Source organism: Protomyctophum bolini (assembly GCF_963924005.1).
Source record: "Protomyctophum bolini genome assembly, chromosome: 21".
In the NCBI taxonomy this organism is placed as follows: Eukaryota; Metazoa; Chordata; class Actinopteri; order Myctophiformes; family Myctophidae; genus Protomyctophum; species Protomyctophum bolini.
This window is the reverse complement of record NC_137882.1, coordinates 20,692,990-20,717,916: the sequence shown is the minus strand read 5'-3', so window position 1 is coordinate 20,717,916 and position 24,927 is coordinate 20,692,990. Positions and strand designations below refer to the sequence as shown.

The window sequence follows — 24,927 nt, the reverse complement described above, 5'->3', positions numbered from 1 at the left end:
AGCAAAAGAATGCATTTAATTTTAGTTCCCCGCTGAAGTGAAGTACAAAGAGATCTCATCTCAAGAGTGCCATGGGTAGTTCAAGCACATAGTGAGATGACACCTCGGCACCCCCAAAATCTGATATTCATGAATTCAATAACGCATTAAAGAGGTATTAGATTCCTGTGTGGTGACCATCGCATCACATTGCATTACCTCCCATGAATACCTGAAAGGCTTTTAGATGGTGTGTCGATGCGTGTCAACAGGTGTATTGCTACAGGCCGGGGAAGTGTTCATCTTAGCAGACGCACAGAGATGGACTGCAGTGTTCTAGGTCAGAGCAGATATTTCCTCTGTGCAGGATGAAGTGTGTATTATAGCCTGCCTCCTTCAGGCTCATTCATAGTCTGGATTTCCGGTGGTGAGGTCTGAGGTGATCACAGAACTACTCGCCACCAGCTCAACGTTATTTCAGGCCCTGGTCACCTCACCACCGAAAATCCAGACTATGAATGAGCCTTCAGTTGAGCCGTCGAGAAGTGTCTGTCTGTCTGTCTGTCTGTCTGTCTGTCTGTCTGTCTGTCTGTCTGTCTGTCTGTCTGTCTGTGGCAATATGCATTATACTGTAGGCTTACTTGTTGTCAACGCAACTGTCATTGGAATTAATGTGGGTCCGTTCTCAATATATATTATAACTGTTTGTGCATCCAGCTGCTCAAACGCGACAAAAGCTCGGCCAAAGCAGATGGGTCGGGTTGGCTATAGTCAGGGAAGCCGATGCCTAACCAACCCCCAACGCCTCTGACACAGAGATATATTATAGACTGACAAAATAGATGTCAAACGCTGGTCATATGAAGTCCGAGATCCACATTGGAGCCATGACGTTTGAGTCAATCTTCATGACCATGATTTACGACCAACAGATGTTAGGAAAAATGTCACAAACGGGGTTCAATTGGCCAGGCTTCGCATGATGTAGTGCTCTAATCAGCGTTAGAGTTCTAGATCTGAAGGCTGCATAGCAGCCTGAAATTGTAGTGTGATTCTTGTGGAAAACCTTTCAAGCCTGAATGTGTTTGTCTGAGGTTTGTTACGGCATCTCATAGTGCACAGTTTTGGTAACCGCACTGCAATGTCGAACGGTTATCACGGCAACAGTAATTGGCCAGGGAAAATACATTATTTATGACACATTTAGCCTCATTAATCTGCAAAACGCTCTCAAGCATCTGATCATTCTATGTTTCTTTATAGCTGAAATGGTTTCTGCACGTCTACTCTCCACAGACACGAGTCTGCTCTTTGATGCTCTGTCTGCTTATGCTCGACACTCCCCGCAAATGTGCTCCATTAAAGATCTTCTGCACTGCATTCATCCAGCCATTATCTCTGTCATTGCCTGGACTTGACCCGTCATTTCCCAGTGTCTCAGCCAATTAGCCAATTCACAGGCATCTCTACACCTGTCCCCCGTTTACTGCAGTGTTCGATGAAAGTAGAAATGCTTGTCTAGTTGAAAAAATAAAACAGGCTTTCTCTCGCCTCGCAGCTGCACACCGACCTGGACGGCGGAGAGAGCGCGGTGAAGTACACACTGTCGGGGGAAGGAGCCGGCTCCATCTTCACCATCGACAAGACGACGGGGGACATCCACGCCTTACGGAGCCTGGACAGGGAGGAGAAGCCTTACTACACGCTCCGCGCCCAGGCCGTCGACATAGACACCAACAGGCCCCTGGAGCCCGAGTCGGAGTTCGTCATCAAGGTCCAGGACATCAACGACAACGAGCCCAAGTTCCTGGAGGGCCCGTACACTGCCAGCGTCCCGGAGATGTCACCCGTAGGTGAGTGCACTCATACTGATCGTTTACAAACCATGTGCGCCAGTACAGGCGCAGAGGACCGGGTCGGATGTCATCTTTATACTGTCTTTTATACCATACAGTATCTTGTCTTGTCAAGATTCAATTCATCCCCCTGAGCAAGCAGGCAGGCTCTATTGGTGCAATTGTAAATATGTACTTGTGCAGGAAAAAGGGTTCAAAGCCGGGGGAGAAGACATAGTGCATCTTTAAAATGCTATAGACACCGTTATCTTTACTGCTAAATGGCAGAATAGCAATAAATTAAACAACATTCAGTCACTTTAGGACAAATAAAACTTTTGCAAATATATTCCTCTCCTTTCTTCCGAAGGCTGCTTTTAAGCCTTGCAAGGTTCACAGTTCAAGGCTGTTTACTGTTGCTTGTGTACAGGTACAACAGGGTGAGATTTATTTTTGTTCCAGCATTCTATGAAGGATCCTATATCATCCTGAGAAGGGTGCAGAAGTTCAGCATCCATGCAGAACCAACCAAACAAACAAACAAACAAACAAACAAACAAGTTTTGCAATGGCTCGCCTATTGCCTCTAACAATGAAAGCTACATGGTCAGCTGCTGGAGCACATAAACATAACGGGACTAGAGGAGGACTGGCACCACACACACCAAAAAACAGACAAATCTAAAAGCTTCACAACATGAGCTTGTGGATCGTATACTTCCGATGTGGCGCCGGCCGCGGTGCACAACCAAGTGTAAATCAGGCACCACTCAGCTGATTTCACGTTTCACAGAGGCCGGTTATGCTCTAGAGTGCTGCGGCGTTATTTCACAGGCTTGTCTTTATGCTGCCCCCGCCCCCGGGGGAGGGCAGATCAAGGTAATTCACTGGGTGTATGGCTCCCCCTTGATCTGAATGGCAATGAGAGCTCTCATAGAAGAGAACTGCAAATCAGGCTTCTCCAGAGTATTACTGGCAGAGAGGCAGGAACACAACAGGCCAGGCTCCGTATGTGGGCACGCACACACAGCACGCACGCATGCACGCACACACACACACAGCACGCACGCACACAGCTCGCACGCACGCACGCACACACACAAACCCCCAAATGAACTGATTTCTCTTGAAGTGGAGGTTAAATGGAGTGTATATTAGAATGATGACGCTCTCTCCCATTATTTGGCAGAATACATTGTGCTTCGATGGCGTGATGGAGTGTGTGCTTACAAACTTGGAATCGGTGCTAATTACATTAATGAGACAAATGAAGCTGAAAGGGCCTTCCTCGGAGAAATGGATTGAAATCAGACCAACTCCAAAGAGTTGCACTTGCCTGCCTTGCATCACACACTGAATGCTGCCCATAGCATTAGACTTTTAAACAAAGTTTGTCTTGACTGAGACATTACTCATACAAACCAATATGCATTATGGCAAAGTATGTGTCATCTGCATTCTGCACATATCGCAGGTCTGTGCTGTTACTGTCCGGCCTAATTTGGCATATGTATGGCTTGGTTAACCCATTTAGGCCTGATGTCAAAATTAAAAAAAATTCTTCTAAATCCTGACAGTTTTCTGAAAAACCTTATGTTTCTGTATTCAGTGGTGCTCAATATTTCATGTCAAGGACCCCAACAATTATAATGTAATATGCCTCCGCCCCCCCTCCAGAGACCCTCTCAGTAGCAAAGATTTGATTTAAAATGTTCACTCTGTAATAATATATATTCAAAGATTTGAGACACATTTTCACAGTTTTTTCACCTGCTATGAGCTTGTAGATCTGCTATTTTTCAATAGCTTAAGTATAACATAATGCTTTAAAACACCAAAAGGGGTTCCCGCCCAAAATGGGTTAAGGAGGATTTAGACTAATCTCTGAAACCTAATGTTTGAATACAACAGTCGCCATCTGCTCAGACTACAAAACCATGTTGGCTACAACAAACAACTGGGAGATTACTGCAATGCAGCAATGACCATCTAAATGCTATCCCTATGGAGTGTCTTGGAGACTTAACCAGCAGGCTAGAAACCCTGAAGTTTACCGGAGTCCCCCATGGGTCTATCCTGGGCCCCTCCTTTGTTTCCTGCTACACCAAAACTCTTTGTCCACAATAGCAGATCTACAAGCTCACAAGGTGAATGTTCGCCTATTATGTAATCCCTCAAGAACAGATTCCGAGCTGCAGAGGGCACTGTATTTTTTTTATTATTATATATTTTTTTTACCTATTATATAAATCTTTCTCTGCCGCTAGCTGTTAGCCTATATGCTAACCATCTGCGTTCACTTTAAGAGGAGTTTGCCCGCCCCCCGCCCAATACACACACTCAATACACACATTTTAGTATTATTAAAATGGAAAAATCTGGGTCGGGAAGTGATTGGTCATCACTCACCCAACACCGCTGAACCCCCGACTGCTCCAGTGGAGCTGTTTAGTGGCCCACAGTATAAGACTGCAATCAGTTGTACTGATCAGCTCCCAGGTTTTAATGTGTTTGTTTGTCTGTGTGTTTCTATGTGCAGGGCGTTGCTGAAAAAGAGCACTTGTGCTCAGTTGGAGAAAAAAAAGAACCCTAACCCTAATCAAATAACATCCCCTAGCGGTGGGGTACGTACAGTACATATTATAAGCTGCTCTCTGAGTTGGCTCTGTACTTGGACTCCCCCCCCACATCAAATCTCTTTGCCAAAATATAGGCGATGTGCAGGCCAGGGAATCGTTCCCCCAAGAATAATATTCTGGTTGCTGGCGTCCAACTCCAAGTGGTTACGAGTGTTGCTCACCCAATATGTCTGTTTATATCTCTCTACACCCCTCTCTCTTCTTTCACCATTTTGATCTCTCTCTCTCTCTCTCTCTCTCTCTCTCTCTCTCTCTCTCTCTCTCTCTCTCTCTAGGCTTTTTGGCCTAGTAGGTCAGGTATTTAATTGGATTGACTATGGGACATTTGGGACACAGAATTCCTGTCCAGCCGTCATCCTAGCTGTGCCAACTGCAAAACGGGGGCTCTCGTGGGTTCTTCACAATGATGATCCCAGTTATTCTGGCTCGGAACACTGCAGTTATTTTTGGTTAATTTCCCCACATCTAAAGTTTGTTTGAGGAAGTTGTGATACAATGTTAGGGATGTGGATTAAAAGCGGTCGCACTCAGGATTGCCAACTAGTTTAAAGGGAGACGAACCGTACGGACAACAAGTAATTACTGTCCCTATTATTGTGTGGGAGCTGGATGGCTGCCATCTTGCTTCTATGCCTACCATGGCTCTTTGTTATCTAAATGGTAACATTGCTTAATGATTTGGCCCGCAAAAGGAGCATTTTGTTGTTGGCCTTGATTCCGTTTTTTTTTGCTAACCACAGCCACATAATGTTACAAATATAAAGGATATACAAATGCATACTACCGGAAAATACAAAAGCTATTTTACTAAACATTATTGTCCTTTTACACTCCATTACCGGTCATACCTAACAGTCTTTCCACTTTGAATGCTAACTACTGTATCTGAAAGGGCTCACACATGGGGTGATGCTGCGTCATGACATGAAACTAAACACAATCCTTTTGCCCCCCCATTACCAACCCCCCTCCCAGGTACATACGTGACGCAAGTGACGGCTACGGATGCGGACGACCCGACATACGGCAACAGCGCCAGGGTGGTGTACAGCATCCTCCACGGCCAGCCATATTTCTCTGTTGACCCGAAAACAGGTATTTAAAAAAATTAAATAAAACAGGGGAAAAGGGAAAAGGGCAGAATGTGAATGAAGCACTTGACACTCGGCGTGCCCGGTTGGACCGGTTGGAAGTTTGTATTCATAAACCAACATTCCATGTGATAGCAGGTGTGTGCATGCAGGGTACGAGTATAGCCATCTCCCAGTCAGTGACCTTCTGTGCATTTGCTGCTAAGAGACCGCGGGCACATTCTCAGACTACAGCAACTAGATACCACCACAGCGGCAGCAACTAAATTGGCATATCATGGCTAGCAGCAATTTAGCTGCGGTGACATTCACAGAGGGATTCAAAGGAAGCAATCATAAGAGAAAGAGGACTTCCAATTCCAAACAGATATGTCCTATGGCGTAGGTCCTCTGAGGCGAGCCGTCTAGAAGATGGTCTGTCTGTCTGTCTGTCTGTCTGTCTGTCTGTCTGTCTGTCTGTCTGTCTGTCTGTCTGTCTGGAATGTCTATGATTTTTCTTTTATTTCTTATTACTGAAAAAAACTAATAATTGAATGTTGTTTTGACAATTGTTGCTTTTTTGGTAATGTTTATTGAACATGTATTGAAATAATAATTTAAAACAAAACGTAGGAAACAAAACACAAAGAGACCCATAAAAAATGTGTCCACGACCCACAATTGGGTCCTGACCCAGTTTTGGGGAAACACTGCTATACAGTATAGATGTTTGTCATGGTGCTCTATAACCATTAAAGTTAAGTGCCTAAACTAAGCTGAAGAACCAGCTCTAAACTAAGCACCTAAAAAACACTCTAATAGGCGCTGAACAGGTTCTTGGAATGTATATAATGTCGCTCAATGGAAAAAGGGGAATATCTGCACTCATCAGCTACAGAGACTCAACTTGACTTCCTGAGTAGAGCGCGCCTTCAACTATAACGGTTTTGTTGTTCTATAATGTAGCTCAACCATGCCAAAATTCCAAAAATGTTTTGGTGTGGATGGAGCGATAGACGGATGGATAGATATAGGTACAGAGAGACTATATTCTTACCTTGAAAAAACACAGCACACAGGGGCAGATCAAACACTATTTGCCCGCTGTGTGGAGTAACTGCGAGGAAGAGGAACAAGTGGAGTAAGTGTGTGTGTGCACGGGTGCGTGCGTGCTTGTGTGTGCGTGTGCGAATATGTGTGTGTGTGGGTGGTTGTTCGCACAGGCCCTGACTCCGCTGTCTCCCTCCACTTTCTTTTAGGCGAGCAACCTCCTAATGACCTAGCTATTAATCTGCAGTACAAACGCTGTCTGATCCTGGGGCCTCTGATCCTCAAGTGAATCATTACGGTGCCTCCTCTGCTGAATGTCAAGCGTATCTGGGTTTGAGGATGACCTCCGTGTGGCTCGGCAGACAGCGAGTGCAGCGATCAGGACTCCTTTGAGGCAGGGGGCCCTCGATCTCTTGACTGGGCTCAGATAGCAAATCGGTCATTTCATGTTGCTAAACATCTTCCAGACGCATTATCCCCTTAAATCCTCTAGACTTAGTTAACTGGATCTGAGTGGGCTCTGTACTTGGACGCCAATCTGCAGTGTTCAAGTAGTGGTTGAGTGTTAATGTTCTCCCAATCTCTCTCTCTCTCTCTCTCTCTCCCCCCTCTCCCTCTCTCATGTCCCCTGCTTCCCTTGTCTCTCTCTGGCTGTCGGGTCAGGCGTTATAAAGACAGCATTGCCCAACATGGACCGCGAGGTCAAGGAGCAGTACCAGGTGCTGATCCAGGCCAAGGACATGGGCGGTCAGCTGGGAGGGCTGGCGGGGACGACCACCATCAACATCACCCTGAGCGACGTCAACGACAACCCGCCCCGCTTCTCCAAAAGTGAGTTCCCGGGATTTTTTGGTTTTTTTTAGTCTATCCCCTGAAATCAGTGAGGTGAGATGTTCTGACAGAAAAGGATAACATACTACTGCTACTGCTGCTGTATCACTAATGTTTTGTTATTTATTCTGGACAGAATAAATCCTGTGTGGACAGAATTGATTCGGGACAAATGGAAAGTATACAATACGAACAGAGGTATATAGGTTTGATCCATTATAAAATAATAATCCAAATTGATTGTATATCATACGCGCCGTGTGGCACAGTTGTGAAGTACCTGTGCACCACCGTGGATTGTATAGGTGCTCGATTATCATCATCATCAGCGTTGTAACTGGGTTACTGAGCGATCAAGCACAATTGACCGAGTTCGAGGGAAGGCCATCTTTGTCGGTGTGCTAGTAACTCCTACAGGCTGTGACGGTGCCTTTCAGTGTGGGGTGTTGAACCGGAGGGGTAGGGCGGTGGAACTTTGTCCTCCCGGTGGGGGCTCCTCACTGGCAGGTGAGTCAATAGGGTAAAACAGCAGTGGCAAACCACAGCAAACCACAGCAGAGGGTGTTTAAATGTAATAAAACATATATTCTATAGCTTTCAAGAAAGGGCAACTCTGCAAAGAAACATATGCATTCTGGCATACAGTGGTATGCGGTGCACTCTGCATACCACTGTACTGGTTGAAATGCTGTCATGAACGATTATGAAAATAAAATTATCATTTAGAATGTGCTCATTTAAATTTTAATGACATTGTGTTCACTCTTTTTTTCATAATAACATTGATAACTCTGGTTGGTACATCACATATTAGACAGCAAACACCATCCAATTACAAGGGAATCCATTGGTACCTCTCATTTGTAATTGCTTTTCATTATTTGTCATCATGCATTATTATAAGCAAGGGACCTATTTAGCTACGATGATTGCATCTCACTATCTGGGTAAATAGACGGAGGGTTTTGTCACTTTGCTCATTGGATCACTTTTTGTATTATATTGAGCATGCCAAGGTTGTCAGAATACTATATTTTGTTAATTAACCACATGAACCCTAGTGTCCCTATTCTGGGACTGTCATAATTGACGGACCTTTTGTGAACAACAAATATTCATATTAGTGTGCAAGCAAATATAGCAGGTGTATACAAGTTGTGAGCTTGCAGATTCACTATTTTCAGAAAAGAGATTTCATGCAGAGGGGGAAAATAGGGAGGAGGGAGGGGGGGGGGGGGGGGTTCAAGTACAGGTGTGGCTAGTTTCTTATTTTATACTTTGTCATATGACAGTGTCCTGCAAAACTATAGTAGCATTAGTGATCTACAAGCTGTCAAGGTGTCATGCATGGTGAGCTTTTATATCTGCAATCTGGTTTTATAAATATTCTCCTATGAAAAGTTCAAAAGTATTAACAAGATCGTCTGACTAATAACTGTATTGGAACATATAATGGTAAGTAATGGTTTTAGAATTTTCCCAACCAACAGCGGTAATATTGCACATATATCAGGCAGCAGCAGTAGGTACAGTAGCTGTATCGGCACGGCAGACTAGATTCGAGTCTGTGCACTAAAACTCATCTCTTTTATTTTCATCTTGAACCACTAAACAAGATTAATCATGTTGTCTGCTTCCTATACGGTCACGTAACAAGTTACCCCCGCCCCGAAACCTTTTCCAGTGCCTCTTCAGTGTACTCGTTCATCTGTGAAAGTACATTATATCGCACTCAGCACAAAAATTAGTCTGTGCAGGGTTTTTTTCCGTATTCCAAAAGTGTATGTATGAGGCAGACTTGGAAGGGAAGCAACATCGACACAGTTGCCCTCGTTTCCGCTTCTTAGGTTCATTTGAGGCGCAGCCGGGAGACTCCCCATGTGAACAGACAGGTAGATAGACGGTCCATGGTCTGTTTACACCTCCTTTTACCTTCTCTGCTTCTCTCTAAGTGCATAAGTGCATTTAAGTACGGCACTTTACTTTAAGGCACTTTTAACTTTACTTGAGAATTTCCATCTACTTGGAAATTATGGTTACAAGTTACTTTATATATGTTTGATTTGGTTAGCAGATCTATACGAGCTCGTGCTGTGAGCTTGTAGATCGGCTATTTTTGCTACTTCTGTGTGACACTGCAGTACGACAAAGTAGGGCATTCATTTACAAGAAAACATGAAAGGTTGGATATACGCAGGGCAACAAAGTGGCACCCGCACGCACACACGATCCCGCCCCATCTGCACAACACAGAAATAATGACTCCTCAAATGAACAGATGCCTCAACTGTAACAACCTGTCGTCTTCGGGGGGTGGCATGAGAGACGCAGAGAATCTCCATCTCGTGTCAGGTGTCTGGTAATGAATTAATCTAATCTGCGGTTTGAATGCTTTCAAACGGTTCTCGCTGTACTGTTCCTGGGCTCTCTGCAGTGGGAGGATTAAATCCCGTCGGCTGTCCAGCTGGTCTCAATGTTGAAGGGCTGCCGCAGCCTTGATGCCCGCATATGCTCCAAACCTGTCTAGATGTCCAACATTGCGCTGATACTCCAAGGTATCATGTCTGCGCCACTGGAGTCCTGTCGCCCTTACCTCTATTGTAAGTAAATGTTTCGAGAGGTTGGTGAGACTACATCTGTTCCTTGCTACCTGCCTTGCCGGACCCATGGCAATTTGCATATTGTCAAAACAAATCCACCGTGTAATTGCAATGGCTCTTCACACCACAGCTGTGGACAACAGCTCAGCATTCAACACGATGTAGTTCCTGCCAAATTCAACACAGAGCTCAGAGACAGAGGCCCGCAATCAACCATGTGCAGCCGGATACTGGACTTCACTGACAAGCTACCAAGACGTGAGAATGGGCAACATCACCGCAGACCCCTGGCCCTTAATACAGGTGCCCCTCAGGATTGAGCCCTTTCCTACAGTGCCTGTAAACATACGACTGGATAGCCTTTCATAGCCCCTACTCAGTGTTAGGTGTTAAGTTACTCTTAAACAGTAATTTATGACTTATTACTTTAAAAAAAAGTAATATAGTTACACTACTTACACTACTCCCTGCCAAAAGTAACTAGTTACTTATTACTTTACTTTTTCTCGCCCCCAGTAATTGCATATTTTGTAGCCAAAAGTCTTACTTTGCATTTTCAATAGGGATGTCCCTATATGTGACACTCCTAGCAGCCAACAATATTGTGTGACATTATTGTCTGGCTTTCCTGAATAATCACCTTTCCAATATTGTCCGTCATTTTGTTTCAGGAAAACTGAACCTCGTGTTATTCTGTGGCTTGTTTATTTACTTTCAATGGGAAAAACTACCCAACATAACTTATTTATTTTAAACGGCTACTAATTGCGTTTACTATGAAAACCTGCATTTCCCGTCAGTCTGTCAGTGCGTTGTGTCACACCACGTCATGAAAGGGACAGGTTCTGACATTCCATAATGTTGATCTGACCTCATCAAACCCTGTACACTCAAGACATGCTCCATATATGGCCAGTAGGCATACAGAATGCATTCCATACACAAATTTGATCCACACTGTTCATATAACAGGCACTCTCATCAGCATGTCCATCGTTGTATTATGCTGATGTATGAAATAGTTTTAAAGTGTTTAAACTGATTTTGACTGCCTATGACTGCGCTTCGAAAAATCTCACTGCAGTCTGTTTTTTAGATATTATTATGGCCGGTGGATGAGTTATTGCGAACGCAGTGATTACGAACGCAGTGATTGCGAACGCAGTGAGCACTTACTATGAGACCTAGCAGATCATGTCTGTCTGTGTGTCTCTCTGTCTGTCTGTGTGTCTGTCCCGCTATACGTCCAAATATGGAGTGTGTTGCATCAGCAATCACTCAGCTCCATATATGGGCACAAAAGGGGCCAGGTCCACATATACAGTAACAGCGGGACAGACACACAGACAGACAGACAGACAGACAGACAGACAGACATGATCTGCAGGGTCTCAGCTGCGTTCGCTTCCCGCGTTTGCGCGTCTCACTGATAAGTGGTCAGGACACCCCTCCCTGAAAAAGCCTTTTTGTCCTGACGACTTATCCATGATTCATACATTATGGATTGCTTTGAACTTCTCTATACAAATGGTATGGAAAAGTTCAAAGCAATTACTTCAATATAGAAAGTGAAGAAAGTTGGAGTAGAAAGTAGACAAAAATACAGAGATGGCCATGGAAATAATAACAATAATACACTTGTAATTTTGTGAGTTAAATTGCTCCATCTATGCCTTCCCTCCCAGCTTTGTACAAAGCTCAAACCACTCTCCCACAGCTTTTCTTCATCGTGGCCATCACAAGCCTGCATGTTGATGACCCCTGCTCCGGACAAGTGACTTTTGTGTCCGGACATGATTTATATACACTAGTCCTTACCCGTTGTGAGATATTGCCTCCCCATAAATATTGTTAATTGCCGTTCATTTTAACTTGTATGATATGTCTCCACAGGTAGGGTGAATATTTGTGTGTTTTTCAGAACTGATATCAAAGACTTCATAAGGATCCGTTTCAAGTAATTATCCCAATTCCCTGTGGCTGACCTGCAGTCTGAGAAGACTGCCACTGGTCCTTACGCTTAGTTGCAAATCATGTTGAATAACATGCCCTTGTGGCATGCGACAATAATAATGTCCCTGTGGCATTATTATTATGAGCTGCAGGAAGAAAGTGTGAGGGAAAAATGTTATTTCTCTCTCTGTGTGTGTGTGTGTGTGTGTGTGTGTGTGTGTGTGTGTTATGAAGCGGTTGAGCCGAAAAACAGCGTTTAACATTGGTCCGGTTGCTAAGCAACTTTGACCACGGCCCCCATAGACCTGTTCAAAGTTGTATTTTCAAAGCCTCTGAAACTCTGAAAATACGAGCACTGCATGTCCTTGGTGATCGGCATCCATTCGAGGTTCTTATGTCATTTGTGATTTTGTACTGCATCGCTCTCGACATGTTAACGTTTCTGAGCTAACGCTAATAATAGCCGATCATTACAACGGCGGTCTCCAGGCTGGGACACAGGAAATGAGCCAAAATATAAGAATCCCCCTGCAGGCATGATTTACCTCCACTCTGCTGCCACCTATCCAAATAACCACATCTGTGAGCTCTTCAAGTATGATCAACTCCCACAGTGATTCAAAACCTTTTTTTTCCTCTTTTTTTCCCTCTCTTTTTATGATTGGTAAACTTCTGTCTACATGCCTCGGGCACGAATTCAGTGCATTGGAAATTGCGGTTAAATTGATCAAATTTCAAACTGTCCTCCAGACGGAGGGCTGACACTACATCTTAAACCATGGATATGGGACGGAATCAATGATACGTGGTCACTGAAGTACAGAGGCAATCAGCTCAAATGTAGTCAAATACTGCTTCAGACTCACAGAAACGGGTACTACAGCAAGAGGAAGCCAAGTGTGCAGAGGCCGCCACCGGCAAGTCTCCTCCGATTCAAACTCAAATCTCCAGCTTCCGTACCTCCAGCTAGAAGTCTCTGTGCAGTCTAGCTGTGCTCGGGCACATCGGCACTTTTTTCTTGTACCTCCATTTGGAGCAATGTGCACTCTTGCACAATCTTGTGCATTCAGTGTTTTTTTTTTTATTCATTCAATAAATTGTGTAGCCCTTATGTTTTTAATGAGTATTTTCCTCTAACCATTGTGTTCGTGTCATGGGTCCAGTCAACTATATCTGTACGGTACGCTGTTTCTTTCCTTACCTGCTTGTGTGCGTCTGGCTGCCCCCTCACGGTCTCCCCATTGGCCTTGTTACAATCTATCTCAATACATTAATCTGTCCGGAGAATGAACCCTTTTTTCCTTCTGGGGAATAACACAACAACCGGGGGGGAAAAAAGATAACAAATGAGTCCAATATCCTCCTCCTCTGTTTGTGTTCCAGGTTTCTTTCACCTACGAGTCCCAGAGTCTTCGACGGTGGGGTCCGCCGTGGGCAGAATTAAAGCCCACGACTTGGACATCGGGAGAAATGCAGAGGTGGAGTACAGCATCGTGCCCGGCGACGGAGGCGTCATGTTTGACATTACCACCAACGAACACAACCAAGAGGGGATCATCCTCCTGAAAAGGGTATGAAGCGGAGCCCTGTTGTTATCCTGTTAAGTTACTCGGGGTGGAAACCTTGTATTTCTCAAAACTGTTCAGAAAAATAACCCGTGGTCCAATGGCTCCAATGTAGTTATTATTTAGTCACAGGCTCTGGTTAATATTTTCCAATGGTTTAATATTTATTAAACCCACACAGATTAACGATCACAAAAAAATAAGAAAGTACACGCATGAGCGTGTACTATCTAGCCTCATTTTGGGTTCACAGAATACTTAAGTGGTTGGTGGATGGACCAATGGTGGAATCCTGTGTGGTGGGAACCTTATGTGTACAAAACAGGGAATGCAGTTTTTATTTAGCCACAAACCATTTCCTCTGATATATATTCACAAAATCCACAGACTTAAAAACCTGGCATCCCTATTTTGACCATGTCATAATAGGCGACTGTTTTCAAAACATTTCAATAAGAGTGAAAATAGCTAATCTACAAAGTAGGCCCACACGGCACATTGTGAGCGTGACAGCCTGTAGATCGGCTATTTTAACAATTTCAACATTTGCACGTCGCTGTCATGCGACAGACTATTAGGGATAGATAGGAGGGATGGGAGGGATACAAGGTTTATTATCTCTAATAGACCCGCTGGACAGTCTGTACCCAAGGCACGAGCTCATCTAGTCATCAATCTTAACCTGGGAACACCTGGTGGATGCAATTAGCTGCTTTGCAGCTTAGAAAACCCCCAGCAGTCACAACGGAGAACCACTGGTAAAAGAGTGCAAACTCTACGAAACCATTTTTAGCCGTAGTTTTGCTGAGCACACACATCGGTGTTCGAGCGCTGTACCGCTTCACAGCCATTCCTTCACACCTGGGAGCTGACCAGTACAACCACAGTATTCTGCTGTCGGCCATTCAAGAACAGTTAGGGGTTAAGTGCTCCCGTCAGGAGGACACCGTGACCACGGCAGGATTTCTTGAGGAGCGCGACTGGAATACATTTTCAGTGGTGTAAATACAGAGTGGGGACAACTCTGTTCAGTGGACCATTTGTTTTCTCCACATGTATTTTACGGATCACAGCTAGAGCTTTGGTTCAGTTCCCGGAAACAGTTTTAGAAGAATTAACAGTTTGTGGTGCACTTAGACAACAGCAATATTCGTATTATCCAAATCAACAAGGTTTGAAAGGATGTTGACCAGGAAGGTAACGTTAGCTGTTCACACTCAAAGATCTTAACACGTTTCTTTTTTAAGAAATATTGATCTACTTTATTTATACTAATGACCAAAACTCTGTCTCATTCAAATCCCACCAGAGGACTTTATGCAAACTGTCTACACGAGTGACATGAAGTATTTCGGGCTTCTGTTGTCGCCACTGTCTCTTTACACCACCCTGGGCGGTGGGAGGGTTTCCATGTCCTACGTAGCTTACAGTCTTTGCCTCGGCTATCAACCGTAACCTTCACCACTTCATGGCCTGCGGATTATTCTTTATCCTCTGATTATGGTTTACTGTCTCTTTGGGGCCATGTTTTGTATTCCACTTTCTCTAGCGGTCCCTTATGACAAGCAGTGAATGAAAAGCAATGGGCTGAGTGTCATGCTAAAGGACATTTCAGATAGAGCCACACTGGCTGATGCATGGATCAAACATGTGCCATTTACAGTATGTCACAAACCAGACCTTCTATCCACTGCATCACCCCACTGACCACACCCTCTATAGCACCTACTGTAAGTGGGGTCTGGGGGCAAGAGTTCAAACACGCATGCACATTTGAGCTATTTAAATATAGCCAATCTACAAGCTCACAATACAAAAATGGTATCCTTGGAACCAAAACATTTCAATTGAGGCTGAACAATTTGGGATTCCTCGACATGAAAGCCTCTTGTGGGTCATTTTGATTCCATTCTGTACACTCTCAGAGTTCTGCAGTGGTCCTTGGAAATTAAATATTTGAGAACCACTGCTCTAAAGTAGTTGAGTGCTGTGCCCTAGCAGGCTCTAAGAGCCTCTGAGTCTTCTGTGCCAGGGGCTAATTTATTATGCCATATACACCCAAATCGATCAATTTGCCCGAGAAAAGTGACCTGTGGCAAAATGGATGTGTTTGGATATAAATCTGGCCTTGTTTGAACCACAGAGCAGATCTGTCCCATTTCTTATTAACACCACTGTATCCAAATATAGGCTTTGTAGGGTGATGGTGTCATTTCATTACCTTGTAGTCTATGGCTAAATGCCAGGGATATTCACTTATTTGCTGGCAAGGAGGAAGAAAGCCTTCTGCAGACACTTGCTACATTTACTGGAGACAAATGGAATACAGCGGTCGAAGCCATAGCAGTGAGTGTTCATCCACTAAATAACCAAGCTATTTAAAGACATAATCTAAATTATTAACTGCAGGCTATGCATACAGAGCAATTCAATATTGTTTCTCGAATGCTCATACAGTATATAAACAAACAAACACATAATACGTTTAGCTTGCCCTGTAACATGTTTACAATATAATTGGCCCAGTCAGTAAAAGTGATTTCTAAACCACACATTTATGTTAATTAGTGTCCTTAAAACAAGACTATCCAGACGATATTTAAATGTGTTTTTTTCTTTTATTATTTGTAAATAATGCATGACTTTAAAACTGCATTTGGAGGATGGAGAAAGGAAAGGATGCACTAAAAATGATGCCAATGTTATTATCCCTCGTAGATTTCGGTGTGCAGCTCACCCCACTACAATGCTATTACTTAGCAAAAACTGCCAAATGTATCATTATTGGCTCCCAGTTTTATAACCTCTATAACATTTTCTTTTTACTTCAATTATCTCCAATAAACCACCTGCACCAAATGCACTCACCTGAGTGTGAGTGCATTTTATTTTGGTGGATGCACCATTCTCAAACACACATCATTTGCATAATGTGCAAGATATTCTTCCTTGCAACCACATAAACAAGAGCTGCAAAATTGTTTGATTGCACATTCACAACACCCACAATCGTGAATAGCATCATGTTCTATTGACCGCTTGTCAATACAAGGAGGCCGCAAGCCCTGTTTCTTGCTGATTCTATTATGTTTTTGTTTAGTTGTTTTTCATTGTCCACTAAAGAGTTGGCCTCCTTTCTGTGCTCCTCTCACTCACTGGCTTGGCTTCTTGCGGCAATGACACTAGATCAGTCATCCTGGGTGACTGGTCGCTCTGCCAGTTATTGCACAGACCTTGTGAGTATAGGGACAGAGGTTTGAATCTGTCCGCCGTCTTGTCTCGCATGTCTCTCCTCCTTTCTCTCCCTCTGCCCTTGGAAATAAAGCACACAGATGCAAAAAAGGGTTAAAGAAAAAGATCACTCATCCAATATCAAAGAGCTGAAATAATAACTATACTGCCACAGGCATGACCTCAGACAGAGAAGCAAATACTGCTCCATGTTGCTGTGTTTTGGTATTAAGAGTTTGGCTCATTGCCCAGAGATGTGGATGAGATGTAGATATCGATGACTACAGTATATGTTCCAAGGACAGAGAATGTGGAGTGCTCACTGCTCAGTAATATGTGCAACACTTTCCTTGAGAGGGTTCTATTACAAACTGAGACATCCGTTTCCAAAATTGAGTGATCCATCTTTGGAGAAATGGTACACCTAATCCTAAAAAGATTGCAGGCGCAGCCGCAGACCCTGGTATTCGGCAATGGGGAATATAAAGCAGGGCTTCCCAAAAAACATTCAGCTCAAGGACCAAAAGATACATTTTGTGTCTGCCTGCGTGACCCAAATTTACCAAACATATTAAACACTAGTACTACGGTGTAAATAGTGAAACTAGCCCATCTCCAAGCTCACAGCACATGCACATATAAGTAGGCTACGATATACTATCATTACAATTATTGTGGGCATGCATGTGGCTACACAGCATGGGGTGTAGCTCATTTATAAAATAACACGCGTACGCGCAGGCACGCACGCACGCATGCATGCAAAGATGTTCACCTATAGCAGATGTTGGTTGTTATGAAGTCATATTCTGTTATAATGTATGTGAAGTCTTGTTTATGCAGTTCATTGTAATCGAGGCTCTGTACCTTGCAGTAGGCTAGTGTCAGAGCTGATCACACACAGACATGTGCGCGATGACATAACCCAGTAACACGCCCACGATAACACACACGCACAATGAAGTAACCCCAAATCAGACCCGTCTGAACCGAGTGGTGCTGTACTAGTACTGTACTGTACTGTACTGTACTGTACTGTACTGTACTGTACTGTACTGTACTGTACTGTACTGACACTGTACTGTTACACCCGGAATTACATGACTTACTTGACTTATTCCTGTAGGCTCCTAGGTGGAGCATAGGGCCGCAATCACACCCTGCCATCGGACTCTGTTTTGAGCAGTTTTCTTCAGCTGGGCCCACGATAGTCCGGTCGCCTTTGCCTCACTCTCCACTGATCTTCTCTAGGTCTGTTTTGGCCTTCCCACTTTTCTTTTACCCTGTGGATTCCAGTCCAGTGCTTGCCTAGTGATGTCGTCAGTAGGTTTTCAGAGGGTATGTCCAATCCACCCCCACCTTCTCTTCTTCACATCCTGGCTGATGGAGTTTTGGTTGGTTTTCTCCAACAGGCTGGTGTTTGATATTGTATCGGTGTATCTGATGTTCAGAATGCGTCTTAGGCATCTGTTGACAAATGTCTGGAGTATGTTGGTGGTAGTATTTGTCACTCTCCATGTCTCTGATCCATAGAGGAGAACTGACTTGACGTTGGTGTTAAATATTCTGGTCTTATTTCGGAGGGACAGTGCCTTGGAGTTCCAGATGGGTCGTAGCGTGGTGAACGTGTCTGGCCTTGTTTATTCTGCTTTTAATGTCATCATCTGATCCACCATCCTTGCGCAGTATGCCCCCGAGATATGTGAAGCGGTCAGTCTCTTTGATTTTGTATCCCTGTAGTTGGACTGGGAGGTCCTGTTTGTTGTTCACCTTCACAAGTTCTGTCTTTTTCACATTTATCTTGAGGCCAGTCTTTGCCGCCTCTCCGGAGAGTAGTGTTAGCTGTGCTGCCTGCAGCCTGCGTGCTGCTGCTCTGGAACGCCAGTCATGCAGTGTGCTGCGCTCCCCCCTCCACTCCTCCTCCAGTCACATAGAAAAGGTTAATCGCCAAGATTAACACAGCACGGCACAGCCCTCTTCATAATAAATAAATGCACATTACACAAACAACATAATTGTTGTTTTTATTATAATAAAAGTCTTTGGAAAAAAATCACGGGAAATCACGGAACCCGAGGCTCGCATAACTTTGGGGCTCGGCTCGGCCCGAAAACGTCGGGTCGAGTTCGGGCAGAGTTTGAGAACTCTATCTAGAACATAACAACAAAGAATAATACCCCAACTCCATCCCTAGACAGATAACCCTAGCACGGTGCCTACTTTATTTGTATTTCTTTATTCAGCACAGTATAAAAAAAACCACAGTGGACATATAAATATAAGGGTAAAGTGATAGGCTGAGGCAAAAAAGCCCAAGGGGCTTATACAAGGCCTCTACCTATGTAAATCAGAAAACATGATTGCAGTATATAAAACAAGAACAAAACAAAAAAACAACAAGAACATGATTAGAACAATGCAAGTTGGAAATGTATGCCCCACCCACTTATTATGTCTGTGTCCCTTGTATGCCCATATATGGAGTTCTTTGTCAGACATGCCCAAATATGGTGTCTATGCAGATGTCAGAACTTCATTGTGAAGTCAGAACAGGCCAGCTCCATATTGGTCAGGGGTGATCAGTTGGCTAATTTGGGCCCTGTCCAGAACCTGGGCAGAGAGGCCTTTTGTGGCGGTTTTAGACAACTGTGGGACCGCCCAACTTGAGACCAGGCACTGCAATCCCTGTGGCGGTGTGGAACGCGTGTGTCGAATTTGAAGTCTGTGTAGTGGGGCGAACAGTTCTCGAGTTACGTGGATTACAGATGTACACACAGAGACTTGGTGCATTTATAGATAGATAGCTATAACTGAATTGGCTGCAACAAGTTTAAGTCAAGTATAGCGTCATTTGAGTCGGAGACATTCGAGCCAAAGAATACACCGACTGTTTGTTTCTCCACTTCTGTAGGCTACAGTGGGGGACCTTTATTTTTTTTAACACCTCTGAAGTATAGGCCTATAGTAATGACATAGTTTAATGTTGAAAATGAGCAGCAGTCCCATTTAAGTGTGTCTGTGTGTTGTATAGATATTGAACCAATGAAAACTATGAGCTTGGTGGCTAAATAGACTGCAGCGCATTGATTCATTGGTACACAGGTTTCTTTGAAAGTAATAGTTTTGGACATACATTGTTTCTACCCGACAGCGACAAAATGTTTGTCCTTTACACTGTACATGTTACCTTAACTACCTTTACCCTCATGCGGCGCAGTGCCTAGCACAATGACTCCCTCACAGCGCCCCACTGAGATTCCACGCTCTGTCGAAAGCAGTGTGTGACCCCCCTGCGGTGAATATAAATGCCATTTCCTTAGCAGGAGGGTGAGAGGTTCAATAGGAAATGGCAGAGCAAAGCTAACTTTGCATAACCCAGTGGCCACATCATCAAAGAAATTCTCCTCACAAAAGGGGACAAAAACAGGACAAGTAGCAGGTTTTTGCTGAAGCCTAATTTGTGCTTTAAATGCCTTCTTCTGAGAAGATAACTGAGATAACCTTGACTTCAAAGATATATTGAACAAAAGAACAATAGTTTACAGAAATGAGAAACACTTGGCCATACAAAGCCAAACATAAATGTGCCACACCTTTTATTTCTAGGTTGTATGCTATTATTATTATTACCCTTATTATATTATTATTTACTTATTCTTGACTCTTGACTATATTATTCTTGATAGACCAGTTGTCTATCAGTTCTCTAGTGGATACTTGAATCCGCCTTGCAACATTGCAATTCATTCCACGCACTTGGAATGACAACGTGTGATGAGTTGGTACCGGATTTGACCATGCGGCGTCCTTTTGATGTCGGATGTTGACACGATGGAATGTTCCTGTCACATCGCACAGTGACGGATGACAGCTCTAACATTGCTCGACCAAAGCTGACTTTGCTCCGCTCAGCATGGCCACTTGCTAACCGGTTATTCCGACCAACGCGCGCAAGCTAATGAGAAAAAGTAATTAAAAGGCAAACAGACTGTACTGACAAGCAACAGCACATTGTGCAGTGATGATGTCCCCTAAAATGTTCTATTTGAGTGAATTGCATGTGTACCCACCTCAAACTATATATTTTTTCCTTTTTCAAGATCTGCTCGCTGCTTTGCGCCTGCTCCTTTCCAAACCTCGCTGTCCTCCTCATGCACTTCATAGTTATATTTCAGGATTGTTCAAACCTCCTCTAGTGGTTGTTTTTACTGAAGGGAGGTACTAGGTTTAGGGTTAGGGACAGGGTTAGTAATGGGGTGAGTCGGACCAACACGCCATCGGAATAATGCGGCGTTGGAATAATGATGCTGTGTGTGTGTGAGTGTGTGCGTGTGTGCGTGCGTGCGCGCGTCATATCCAGTTGTACCCAGCTACATATCAGGACTGATTGATGCAATTGTGTTGCCAGATCGCTTGCTAGCTGGCTGGGATGTAGGCATATAGTTATAATGCCCACCCGTCTGTCTGTCTTTACCTCTCACAGACAGACAGACCAACCGACATGTTTCAACTTAATAGCCCTTCCTCTGCATTGACAACGCTGTGTGGGAGAGCAACTACGTGAAAGGGACATTGTTGTATTGACTGCTGCCTGTTTTCTCAGTTTCATTACAGTATTGGGCCATGTGCAACAAAAACGACAGTCTCAAGTTGAGACTTAATTCAATCAGACTATACTGACAAGCAACATGCAGTGATGATGTCCACCCCTCAAATCTTGTTTGAGTGAATTGCATGTGTCCCATGGTGCCTTAATTGCACCTGTTCCGGTCAGAACCTTTATTTAGAAGAGTGAAGAGTGTTGCCAGTTGTTGTTGTACTTGTTTTTTTGGAATTAGCCATGTTTTCAAACTCTCCTTTGGTGATTGTAATCTGTGGAAGGATGATGTCATGGTACAGTGCGGACGAGTGTGGTTAGGAACTGTAGCTTAGTTTCCATGCACCTCACTCAGTCGCTCTCTCTCTCTCTCTCTCTCTCTCTCTCTCTCTCTCTCTCTCTCTGTCTCTTGTTTTCTTACAAACTGTTATAGCATATATATACTGTTTCCACAAGCGTACCATGGTCTCTGACCCTCTTTTTCAAATCAATTTGTACCAAAGAGCACCTTGTTGGGGATTTTTACTCCGGCAAAACGGATGCGCTCCTTTCTATCTGTTATACTGCAAATCCTTCTTTGTTTTCATTGATGGAAACTATTTTAGTATTTGCCACACAGCAGAATCACGCAAAGGTGTTTGAATGCCTTGATCCCCAAAAGATTCACCTGAGTGAATAATTGATTCTCAGCTCAGTGCAGCAGCTGTATATGTATGTGTGAGAGGTAGAGGAGGAGAGAGGAGAGAGGAGAGACTGTCGGGCGGAATTAGTTTCACGGCATTACTTTTCAGGAAATGGGGGGAAAAGTTAATGGAAACATTTTTAGTATTTGCCACACAGTAGAATCACGCAAAGGTGTTTGGATGCCTTGATCCCAAAAGATTCACCTGAGTGAATAATTGATTCTCAGCTCAGTGCAGCAGCTGTGAGAGAGAGAGAGAGAGAGAGAGAGAGAGAGAGAGAGAGAGAGAGAGAGAGAGAGAGAGAGAGAGAGAGAGAGAGAGAGAGAGAGAGAGAGAGAGAGAGAGAGAGAGAGAGAGAGAGAGAGAGAGAGAGAGAGAGAGAGAGAGAGAGAGAGAGAGAGAGAGAGAGAGAGAGAGAGATGAGAGAGAGAGAGAGAGAGAGAGAGAGAGAGAGAGAGAGAGAGAGAGAGAGAGAGAGAGAGAGAGAGAGAGAGAGAGAGAGAGAGAGAGAGAGAGAGAGAGAGAGAGAGAGAGAAAGTTATATAGCGGAATATTCGCTTCAGCGATTCACTATGGGAGCGCTCCCTCTGAGCGCGAGACACAGAATAATTATTAATAAACTCACATTCTACTAGTCGAATGGGCCTTTGCGACATGCCGTATTCCGTCACCTCCCCGGGTATAACCGGCGAAATACGCGCATGCGCACTAATTCGATTTTCTTCTGCTCGTGAGACACAAGCTTTCATATCACTGAGATCCTTTTTCCGATATTGGTTAAATAAAACAATTAATCTCAATAAGGACGGGTCTGCAATTCGACCTGTACCGCGAGGTTCCTTTATCGGTGATCTCACCTCGGTGATATAAGCTCACGAATTTAAGACTTCTATCGCTAAGTAAGTACTCGCTGTGTAAGCTAAAACTGCTTAGCCTGTTAGCTGCTGTATAAGCCTTTGTTAGCTAGTTAGCCCCGCTGTGAAAGCATAGCTTCTAGCCTGTTAGCTGCTGTACAAGCATAGCCTTTGTTAGCTAGTTAGCCCCGCTGTGAAAGCGATAGCTTCTAGCCTGTTAGCTGCTGTATAAGCCTAGCCTTTGTGAACTAGTTAGCCCCGCTGCATAAGCGATAGCTTCTAGCCTTTTTGTTCGGGTTGCTGTATAAGCCATACACTGTCTCGTGCTGCACAAGCCGTGTCGTTTATCTCCGTTGCTGTACCTATTAGCTGCTAGTGTACTGTAACCACAGCAGCATGTCTGAACGGAGTTGTTCTAGAGCTTCAGCCCGCCGCTATCAAGGCGACAAGTACCCGATGCAACAAAAGACATGTAAGAACCGCTCTTGCGGCAACTCCATGTCCGGATGGGACCAGCACAACTTGTGCGCCTACTGTCTGGGCCTCGACCACGCAGAAGAGGCCCTAGATTTTCCGGATAAATGTCTTAAGTGCGCGAACATGGACAAACGCAACCTTTGGCGCCGTTTGACCCGTGTACGGAAGTTATACGAGTCCCCCGAGCGCGACAACGACGAAAACTATGATGACTTCGAGGAACGTCTGCTCGAAGACGCACAAGATGGATGCCGTGCAGGCCCCGCCACGGTAAATAACACACGGCCTAGCCATAGTCCCTCGTGTGTACCAATGAGCTCAGGGATCCCCTTACCCTCTGCTGATTATAATAATAATGACCAGAAAGATGTTTTCATCAGGCAAGGCGCCAGGCCCCGCTCCACTGCGTCGGCCACGGTAAGTAGGCCTCCACCAGACGAAGTAGCCTCCACGTCTAGGCACTCCGAGTCCCAGGGGGCCCCAGTAGCGATGGCCAAGACCCCCCCAGTCTTTGACATGGACAAGGACTTCCCGCCCTTGACCCACACCCCACGTGCCGACCATGATTGGGACGGAGACGGGGACGAAGGCGACGACATGGAGACCGGCCTTCCCTCCTACCAACACTATAAAGTGCTGGACCAGGTCCACGACTCCGACTACGACGACGACGACGACGTCATTGTTGAGGAGGAATATGTTGATGTGGACGGAGAGCAGCGGGCCGAGGACCCTCCGGCCGTCGACGCCCAAGCAGCTGCTATGGCGGCCGAACAGGCAGCCCCTGCTGGACAGGAAGTGGCGCCCGTGCAGGGCGCCATCGCACCACCAGAGGCCAATCCACCTACAGCCGAGCTGCGTAAGCGAGAGACCGAGCTGCTGGATCTATACAGAACAGCAGCGGTCAGGTGCGGGCGAGACTGGCCCAAAGAGGACCCTGGCCTGCCGCCAGAGGACGGCTGGCAATGCCGCAGAGTCGTGCGGACCGAGCCTCCACCTAAAGACTCGCTGCCGCTCGCCGGAGGTTTTAAAAGTGTACTGACCCACACCTGGGCCGAACCTGCCTCTGACGCCAAGAAGCAGCGCCGTCGGGGGCTGGCCCTAGACACCGAGCTCGCCAACGAGGTGGGCTTGCTAGGACTCCCAAAAATAGACAGGGCCACCGCAGGGTACCTGGTGAACCCTCACAGCCCTCACTACTTCCCCATGGATAGGGACCCGGTTTTCCCTGACAAGAAAGACAAGGACGCCTCGCTAGCTCTCAACCGCCTCTACGACAACATGGTGACCATTGCCAAGTCAGCCAACGCAGGGGCCCTACTGCAGGGCTCCCTATCGATGCTCTTGGCCGAGGCGGGTGCAGCTCCCACTCCGGACCAACTGGCCGAGGCCCAACGCCTCGTCGATGAGATCATAGAGCTCACGCTGACCGTCACGGAGGCTGTTGGACGAGGCATGGCCAACGCAGTCCAACAAGAAAGAGTGAGATGGCTGGACGTGTTTCCAATTCCAAACCCAGGTGACGTCCGCTCTGTAATGCTTAGAGGGTCCATTACCCATGAG

The 24,927-nt window shown here is 45.0% G+C and overlaps 1 protein-coding gene across 1 annotated transcript in view; it reads left to right on the top strand.

The window, feature by feature from the left end:
* The window catches only part of LOC308336416 (cadherin-12-like), a gene marked incomplete at both ends in the record, with an annotated part of 96,709 nt that overhangs the window by 19,744 nt on the left and 52,038 nt on the right, over positions 1 to 24,927 (top strand). Inside the window, 4 exons of the mRNA XM_080793779.1 lie at positions 1,538 to 1,832; positions 5,429 to 5,548; positions 7,237 to 7,404; positions 13,341 to 13,528. Of these exons, the coding sequence (XP_080649905.1) occupies positions 1,538 to 1,832; positions 5,429 to 5,548; positions 7,237 to 7,404; positions 13,341 to 13,528 (771 nt within the window). The remainder of the gene's footprint in view (positions 1 to 1,537; positions 1,833 to 5,428; positions 5,549 to 7,236; positions 7,405 to 13,340; positions 13,529 to 24,927) is intronic.